This window comes from Corylus avellana, chromosome ca2 (assembly GCF_901000735.1).
Source record: "Corylus avellana chromosome ca2, CavTom2PMs-1.0".
Lineage (NCBI taxonomy): Eukaryota > Viridiplantae > Streptophyta > Magnoliopsida > Fagales > Betulaceae > Corylus > Corylus avellana.
In genome coordinates this window covers 31,528,993-31,538,735 of record NC_081542.1, presented here as the reverse complement: position 1 = coordinate 31,538,735, position 9,743 = coordinate 31,528,993, and the positions used below count along the sequence as shown (strand labels likewise).

The following is a 9,743-nucleotide window of genomic DNA, read 5'->3' as shown; positions in this document are numbered from 1 at the left end:
CACCCTTTGGACTGTTAAATAAACAGTACCGGATGTACGCCCCAATAGTACCAGACGTCCGCTGCTTTTCAGAGGAGTTGGTAGCGCCCTCAGCTTTTCTGACCTATAAATACCAACCCCCACCACCCATTTGAAGCCAACATTTCCGCCCCCAGGCTCTTTGTAACCACCCTATATGAGTGCTTTGTGAGTTTTGAGAGAGAAAGGAGGAGAACTTAAGTTCTTGCCATTTTTCCCAAGGTAACCCTTGCCCATTTCTATGTTTTTAATGTTGTCTCTGTACTGTTTTAAGTTTTAGGGGCACCATCTTAGAGTTGTTGCAGCATTTCTTACAAAGCCTAGAACGTTTTCAAAAAGAGTTTAAAAGAGTCTTTGATCCCTTATATTGCATGATGATTGAGTTTTCTTACATTGCATGTGTTTATTCTATAGCCTAGAAAGAGAAATGATAGCTTATAAGTTTTATAGAAAACCTGAAACGTAGTTGGAGCATTTGGCCGGAATGCCTACTCACTGACTGAACGTACACTCTCGAGCCCGGACGTACGGTCAGGAGGTCAGACATCCGCCTTAGCTCCATTTGTGCAATTTAGGCCTCAGCAACCCTTTACATTAGGTTAACCGAGTATCTTATTCGTAAGGATCCTCTAGTACTATGTATAACAGTGTGTTATATTCCGTTATAGTAGGATTTAGCAATGTCAGAGGACTCACGCAAGCTTGCGAGGTAAGTAAACACTTACGAACCTTTTTTCTTAAAAACGTTGGATATGTCAGTTGACTGACCACAAGTATGATATGAGCATGTCTACATTTCGTAACTACTTGGTAACTGCTTTATTAACTGATTAATAAGTATGACATGGTACACCGGTACGTGCAGTATAATGGCCATGAGCTTACTATATAGACTTCATTCTATGGCCAAATGTGTGTGTGATATATGGGCTTTGGATCCAATGGTTGTTTCGTGGCCGGCACAGCCTTAATGGGCAATCACCATAGGACGGACATCATTAGCGGAGTGGTCACCCGAGGTTAGACTCGGTCGTGCCGCTAGTGTTATGTACGGTAGTATATAATGGCCGAGGCACTGACATTGTATTACAGGTCCCTCAGGACGGCGCCAACCTTACTAAGAAGGGGTAATATTTCGAGTTGACCATACATGAGAGTTATAACATATAAAAGCATTACTCTTGCTGCATTAAAATACTTAGGCGATTGCCGCTGGGAGTACACAACTCTTTTATTAACCAAACTATACTTTTATGGTGTATTAACGGAGACAACACCCCTTTTTAATGTTTACCAAAACTACATGTTTATTTCTTCTTAAATGGGCTCATGTCATACCTAATTGTGAAGTTTACTTACTAAGTCGTTAGACTTACGCTGTTATTACCTTTCTAGGAAATCTGTTGCTAGAACCCAAGAGTAGTACGGCTGCCACTACAGACTTGTTTTAAAGGTTATCAGGTTTGTTTAAGTATTACTGTCAGTTACTCCATATCTTAATTTCGAGGAATATATTTGTCCATTTCATGATTTAATAGTTTTCTCAGATTTATATCACATTCCTATGCATTAACTCTGGTAATGCTTAGAGGGGCGATTCTTCATTTAGCCAGAAGTTGGTTTACTTGGGGTAATTGCCAATAACCCTGCCAGGTTAACCAAGGCTCATTTTGGGGGCGTTACTTACATAAGGGCATGCCCCAATTGCCCCTCGGGCTCAACCTTAGCAACACCAGAGAAGTCAAACACTGGAGTTGTACTGGAAGTGCAATAAGGTTCATTGGGAACTCTATAGGATGGTGTTGGGACATGTTATTTGTGCGGCCAGTTCGGCCATTTCAGCAAAGATTGCACTAGGAAGGAGGTCCCTTAGCTAGGGAACACGGAGAGGCCTTTGGCGCCAGCACGAGTTTATTCGCTCATTCTTGAAAAAACTGAAGGGGGATAAGAAGTGGTAACAAGTACCATACCTATTCTTGGATTTGAAGCATCAATTTTGTTTGATTTATGCGCTACCTATACTTTTGTTTCAAGCATGTTTGTAAAACTGTCTAAAGTTGTATTAAGAACTCTAGGAATCAGTCTTGCAATAGACACTCTAGTAAGGAAAATTGTAGTGTGTAAGCTTGTAGTTTGTGGATGTCCCGTGAGAATATGTGGAAGGGTCCTTCCTGAAAACCTAGTAGTCTTCTTGCTATGAATAGTTATGACGTCTTCCTCGGGATGGATTGGCTGACGAAGCATTTTGTGGTCATTGATTGCACTCGTAAGTATGTTACGCTTAGACCCTGGAGAGAAGGAGGAGTCACAATTGTTAGGTCACAAGTGAGGTCTCTACCTCCCACCATATGGACCGGTCGGGCCTAGAAGCTTATTTTGGGCAGAAGTCAAGCATTCTTGGCATTTGTCGTTGGACCCACGAAGGAGGAAGGATCTACAAGGTATCCTTGTGGTTCGAGACTTTCCAAACGTCTTTTCAGCAGACTATGTTGGATTGCCACCCTATAGGGGAGTCGAATTCAGAATCGAGTGTGTTTGGAGTACCGATCCTATATCGAAGGCATCATATAGGATGGCGCTAGCGAAGCTGAAGGACTAGCTACAGGAGTTGTTGGACAAGGGATTCATTCACCCTAGTTCATCACCGTGGGGAGCTTTCCTATCGTTTTTAAGAAAATGACTTGGATTGCTTTTTGAGAAAAGCTCTCACAATGCAACATGTGATCAACTAACACACTAAAAATGTTGACCACAACAAAGATCTCACTCATCGATGTATGAAGGTGATCTCCACTTCACATATGAGTACAAAATTCTCTTAGAATTTTGAATACATATCATAAGAAGTCTTGAGAGTTGCAATTAATATTTCCCATCGACATTATTTTTTTTAAAAAACAACTCCCAAAGTCTGTTCAGTGTATATATCTACACATTAACCCAAAGCCTTCAACTTTGCTTGAATAACGTAAATCATCAAGATTAATATATAACCAAAGTCTTTGCAAATGGAATGTTTAATTTCATTATCGACTGCGAACAACTCAAGATTTAAGACTACTAGCTTAGAACCCGCGCTACGCCCTGGGTTTTTTTTATTTTTTATTTTTTATTTTTATTTTTATTTTTTATAATTAAGTCAAAAAGTCTTTAAAAGATTATCAACAACAAATTTTATTTTCATCTCTTAATTAACAAATTACCTACCAAAAATGACAAATGTTCTTATGATCATTTTAAACCATAGTTTTATTTAATAGCATAAACCCACATATCCAATAAATTTAAAAATTCATAAATTTTAGTTCTTATAAATTGAAACGTGTTAAATATTTGTTCCCATATATGTAATTTAAAATGAAATATAAAGGAAAAAAATTCATAATAAAAAACCTAGATTAATCAAATATAAAAAATGATTGATTAATCATTATATTCCAACAATGATACCACTTCTCAAAAAAATTGTTTGTGAGAAGAAAGTTAAACTCCTGAAAGTTTATTATATTCCAACAATGATACCACTGACAAAAATAAAGAAGTGTTCTAAAATAAAGGGGAAATTTCGCTTTGGCCCCTAAACTTCCACCCGATTTTACAACCCCCCCTCCCTTCCCCCACCCCCCGAACTTTCAATTCTCTCATTTTGGGTCCTTGAACTTTCAATTACTCTCAATTAGAACCATTCCATTAATTTTAGCCGTTCAAAATACAAAAAAAGATCAAAATGTCCTTTATTTCCATTTTTTAAAAAAATTAAAAAAACGTTTTGGAAGTTGAAATTTTATCCAAAAGTTAGGGGTATAAACGTCATGTAACATTTAAAATCTGACGAAGGGGTCCACATTGAGAGTAATTAAAAGTTTAGGAGTCTAAAATGAGAGATTTGAAAGTTTAGGGGGTTTGTAAAATCGAGTGAAAGTTCAGGGGGCCAAAGTGAAGTTTGCCCTAAAATAAATGAGCATGTTGATATATGATTACAATTATGTTTACTAATTTTGTAAACAAAAGAATGTTGGTAGTTTATTTTTTCTTTTAAAAAAGAAAGAGATAAAAAATAGTGTCAGGAATATTGGAAAACCCAAAAACAAAAATGAACAACAAAAGTCAATTAAATTTACAAAATAAAATTTGTAACTTGTATTAAATAAAATTAATAAAATTTGAATGAAAAATAATATATAAATTAGAATAGAAATTAAGGACAAAAAGAAAAATGTAAACAAATGAAAAATACTAATATAATAAAAAATAACTCTTTTTCTATATTTTTCTCCGTTCCAATGAAATCCACAAATATTAGAAAAGGTTTTGTCAAAAAGATTTTTTTTTTTTTTTTTTCAACCATCCTTCACTTATATAAAAAGTAAATGAAACTAATTTTAAGTCATAGGAAAACAAAGACAAAAAAAATCTAGGATCGGAAAATTGAGTCTGAAATATATTAGAAAATTGAGTTTCTACGAAAAGAAACTCTCTCACTATTATTTTTTGAATTCAATGTAAAATTTACAAAAGAAAAGTAATCATTTGAATAAAAAATAATATATAAATTAGAAAAAAAAATAAGGGTTAAAAAAAAAAGGAAGAACATGAGCACTAGAAATAAAGATAAAAAAATGAAAAAGTCGAAAATATTAATATAATTGAAAATAACTATTCTAGCAAAAAAACAAAAAAAAAAAAAAAAAAAACTGTCGTACAATTTTTCATTGGGAAACAACGTTTAGAAAATTGAAAAGAACTATTATAGGAAAAAAAAAAATAAAGAAAGAAAATTATGGTAGTATAACTTTTCATTGAGAAACAACGAATAGAAACTCTCATAGAATCACTCTCTCTCTCTCTCTTCTTTTTCCGGAATTGATTGATATAAATAGAAAGTAAAAGAAGACAAAAATAGAAAAAAAATATATATAAAATGACAATAGTAATATATATATATACACGATTGGAAAATTGGGAGTGAAATATATTGGAAAAATTGAGTTTCTACGAAAAGAAACTCTTTTACTATTAATATTTCCTGAATTAAATGTAAAATTTACAAAAGAAAAGTAATCATTTAAATAAAAAATAATATTTAAATTAGAAAAAAAAATAAGAGTCAAAAACAAAAAAAATGGAAGAACATAAGTACTGGAAATAAAGATAAAAAAGGAAAAAGAAAATATGAAAATATTAATATAATTGAAAATAACTATTCTAGCAAAAAAAAAAAAAAAAACAAAAAAAAAAAACTGTAGTATAATTTTTTATTGAGAAACAATGATTTGAAAATTGGAAAGAAATGTTATAGGAAAAAAAAAATAAATAAAGAAAATAACTGTAGTATAATTTTTCACTGAGAAAAAACTATTGGAAACTCTCAATCTCCCTCCCTCTCATCTTTTTTCTGAATTGAGTGTGAAATTTACAAAGGAACATTGAGATATAAATAGAAAGTAAGAGAAGAAAAGAGAAAAATATACAGAGAGAAAGAGAGAATTTAGGAACTTTTTCTTTTCTCCATTAAGATATCAATTAAATGCATTCAAAATAAAACCCCTACGTTTTAATTGTCTCACATCGAGATATAAAGAGAACGCAAGAGATAAATGGTCTGCTGTGTCGGGCGTCAGGAAAGAAAGAGATAAATGGTCTGCACCACCCCCTCCCCCCCCGGTATGGGTCAAGGCAAATTGGGATGCGGTGGTTGATCGGGATGGGGGCCGTATGGGACTGGGTGTCATCCTGCGGGACCATACGGGGGCTCTTGTTGCAGCACGTGGTATCACGAGGATGGGCTTCCTAGAACCAGCAGATCTAGAAGCACTGGCAGCACTGGTTACTACTGGGCTTTGCATGGACTTTGGCCTAGATCAGATACACTTTGTAGGGGAAGCGAAGATGCTGGTGGACGCGGTGCATTCCAGGGACCAAGATGATAGTGGGTGAGGCCTCCTAATTGCTGACCTATGGACGAGCTTAACGACTTTCTCAAAAAGGACCTTTAGTTATGCTAGCAGAGATGCAAACCGTACGGCACATGAACTGGCAAGATTGGTGGTAAAGTAGAGTATGGATCAAGTGTGGGTTTCTCATCCTCCAACTTGTATTCCGGACCTTATTGATTTTGAGCAGTCTGTAATGTCTTCTGATGATTAATGAAAAGTTTGCAAATTCTTACAAAAAAAAAATTAAAAAAAAAAAGAAGCAAGCAAGAGAAATAAAAAAGAAAAATAGAGAGAGAATTTGTGAACTTTTTGTTTTTTTTCATTAAGACAATTAAATATATTACAATAAAACCTATACGTTTAAATTGTCTCACATTGAGATATAAGCATAAAGCAAGAGAAGATGAAAAGAGAGAATTTGAAAAACTTTTGTTTTCTTCATTTAGACAATTCAATACATTACAAATAAAACCCACATGTTTTAATTGTCTCACTAAAAGGCTAATCTAAAACGCCACGTGTCACAATTTTAGGTACTTTTTAATAGGATTAGTTGAAGACACGTGTCGTAATTCTATGCAATCTCTAAGCCAAAACTTGGCTTTTATATATATATATATATAGGAGGTTTATGGACTAAAAGTTTGTGTGATAACCCCATTACTCACATATAGATCATATTCTTTGTAATATAAAGATCTTTCACATGCACAATATACATAATCGCAATTATAATGTAAAAAATCATATGTCATATCATCAAAGAATTTAATTAATGAATAACAACTTCTATTAATTATATACTATTTAATGTCAACATAAATCATTCAAATTTCGGATATAATCCCCAACAATTTCATGCTTGGAGTTAGCACGTTGGATATGATTGTGTTGTTGCTAAATCCTTAATTGTCAAGTTCGTGTCCCGTAAGGAACATCTAGCTTATATTCTAACAAAACCACTGGTGTATTATCGATTTCAGCACATAATCGTCACATGGAGCTGAAGCTGATCCTCGTCCAAAAGACAAATTCAAAGTAATCAAAGCTCATGGGACAACAACGATTCAAATGGAAGATAATATACGTTGGCATTTGAAATACTCTCTGTTATAGCAATGCCGTGTATATTGATAACTTTCCTGATGTAAATTCAAAGTAATTATTTCCATGCATTGTCAAAAACAGATCACGCAAGGAGAATATATAGCCGCATTGATTGAATCGCAAACAGGATACATTTCAACACACTGACACATGACTAGAGAAAAATTTTCCTTTTGAGCTTTTTAAAGTCCAACAACTTAAAATTAGTAAATATGTAGATTGATAAAATTATGCATTACTATTATGAAAACTGAGAGTTTCATCAACAGGTTAATCCAGCTACATAGTAATATGAACGTTGGTTTAAGTCTAGCTTTCTCCTTTTTAATTTCTTTATGCAAATTAGGATTCTTGATATTTTTTTTTAAAACAATTCTAAGATGGAGTTCTTGAAATTCTAACGTTTATTTTGAAAACCCAATAGGTTTTTAATTGGTAGATTGAAATCTGACTACGAGGGCCCTTTTTTTTTTTTCATTATTTATTTAAATCACAATGTAAATAAATGTTTGAGAAAAAAAAAATGTACTGTCATCAAAGTTCTAATGTCAATTGCCACTCAAATTGGGTTGTTGAATTTTCTGTGTATGCTTGCTAATCCTTTTCCTCCTTCCTTATTCCTTTCTACCCAAAAAAGTCAAAAACTTACTTTTTCCTTTCGCACAAACAAGTAGAAGCTTTTACCACCCCCAACGTTCAATTTTTCGGTCTATTTAACAAGCTATCTCCAAAACATTACAAACAAGGAAACTCTCATAAACACAAACGAAAATGAAGCATGTTGGCTCATCTGTGTTTCCATTTGCCTTGGCTCTCCTTCTCTCATTTTCATGGGCAATTTCTGCTCACACTCACGAAACCTTTCTTCAGTGCATGACCCTTCGTTCTGAAAACTCGAGCTCAACTTCTAAAGTCATTTACACCCCATCCAACTCCTCATATTCATCCATTTTACAATTCTCCATACAAAACCCCAGATTCTCAACACCCGCAACCCCAAAACCTCTTGTCATTGTTACACCAACGCATGTCTCCCACATCCAAGCAGCCATCAATTGTTCACAAACACATGGCATGCAAATAAGAGTTCGAAGTGGTGGTCACGATTATGAGGGTCTTTCTTATGTTTCAGACGTGCCCTTTGTCTTAATTGATCTGATTGATCTTCGATCAATTAGTGTTGATGCAGAGAATAGCACGGCGTGGGTTGAAGCTGGTGCAACAACCGGTGAAGTTTATTACAGGATCGCCGAGAAAAGTAGAACTCTTGGCTTTCCGGGAGGACTTGCGACAACTCTGGGCGTTGGTGGACACTTCAGCGGCGGAGGGTACGGCACATTGATGCGCAAATATGGGCTTGCTGCTGACAATATTATCGACGCGCAATTGATTGATGCTAAGGGTAGAATCCTTGACAGAGAATCTATGGGAGAGGATCTGTTTTGGGCGATTCGAGGAGGAGGAGGGGCGAGCTTTGGAATCATTGTTGCCTGGAAAATCAAGCTAGTTCCTGTTCCATCAACTGTGACAGTTTTCACAGTAAATCGGAACTTGGAACAAAATGCCACCAAGCTTGTTCATCGTTGGCAATATGTTGCAGCCAAGCTTCACGAAGACTTGTTCATCCGCGTCAGCTTAACAAGTGTCAATTCCAGCCAAGAAGGGATGAGGACCATCCAAGCTTCATTCATTTCCTTGTATCTTGGAGTGATTGACAAACTCCTACCAATGATGCAAGAGAGCTTCCCTGAGCTGGGTTTGATGAGAGAAGATTGTATTGAAAAAAGTTGGATTGAATCTATCCTCTACTTTGAAGGATTCCCAAGTGACGAATCCTTGGATGTTTTGCTCAACAGAACTTCTCCCACAAGATCCCGTTTCAAAGCAAAATCTGACTATGTCCAGGAACCAATTCCAGAACTTGGGTTGGAAGGCATCTGGCAAAGGTTTTACGAGAAAGAGGGAGAAACAGCTTTACTGATCCTGAATCCGTATGGGGCCAGAATGAGTGAAATTTCGGAATCCGAAAGTCCTTTCCCACATAGAGCTGGTAATATCTACAAAATCTTTTATGGGGTGTTTTGGGAAGAAGAAGGAACAGCGGCATCAGAAAGGCATATAAGTTGGATGAGAAGGCTTTACAGCTACATGGCTCCCTACGTTTCGAAATCTCCAAGAGGTGCATATGTGAATTACAGGGACCTTGACATTGGAACAAATGGTAAAGGTAACACAAGCTATGAACGGGCGAGAATATGGGGTAATAAATATTTCAAGAGCAACTTTGACAGGCTAGTGCAGGTGAAGACTACAGTTGATCCTGCTAATTTCTTCAAAAATGAACAAAGCATCCCCCTCTTTTCTTCCGGGTGGAAGAAGGGAGGTGATTAGCGGTATTTAGATAGAACAAATTATAAGGAGTAAAGGCCTCGTTGTTTTTTTGTTTTTCCTTTTCCTCGTTTCTGTATAATTAAGCATAAATAAATAGATTGGGTTTCATACGCGTGAATCTTCATGCATATTATAAAGTTTCCCGGTAATCTTCATACTTATAACCAATATGAATGATGCATCCAAACAGACATTTCTATAATGTTTACAACTATCTCTATCTAAGCAAACCGAACAATTTGAGCCATTCGCTTGACATCTTCATCCTACCGAATTTCTCACTTCACAAGC

At 35.4% G+C, this 9,743-nt stretch overlaps 1 protein-coding gene across 1 annotated transcript; it reads left to right on the top strand.

Annotated features, from left to right (window-relative positions):
* The first annotated feature begins 7,832 nt into the window (after positions 1-7,832).
* Positions 7,833-9,452, top strand: LOC132172118 (tetrahydroberberine oxidase-like). Its single transcript, XM_059583569.1, has one exon. The coding sequence runs from the start codon at positions 7,833-7,835 to the stop codon at positions 9,450-9,452; it is 1,620 nt and encodes a 539-aa protein (XP_059439552.1).
* The last annotated feature ends 291 nt before the right edge of the window (positions 9,453-9,743 follow it).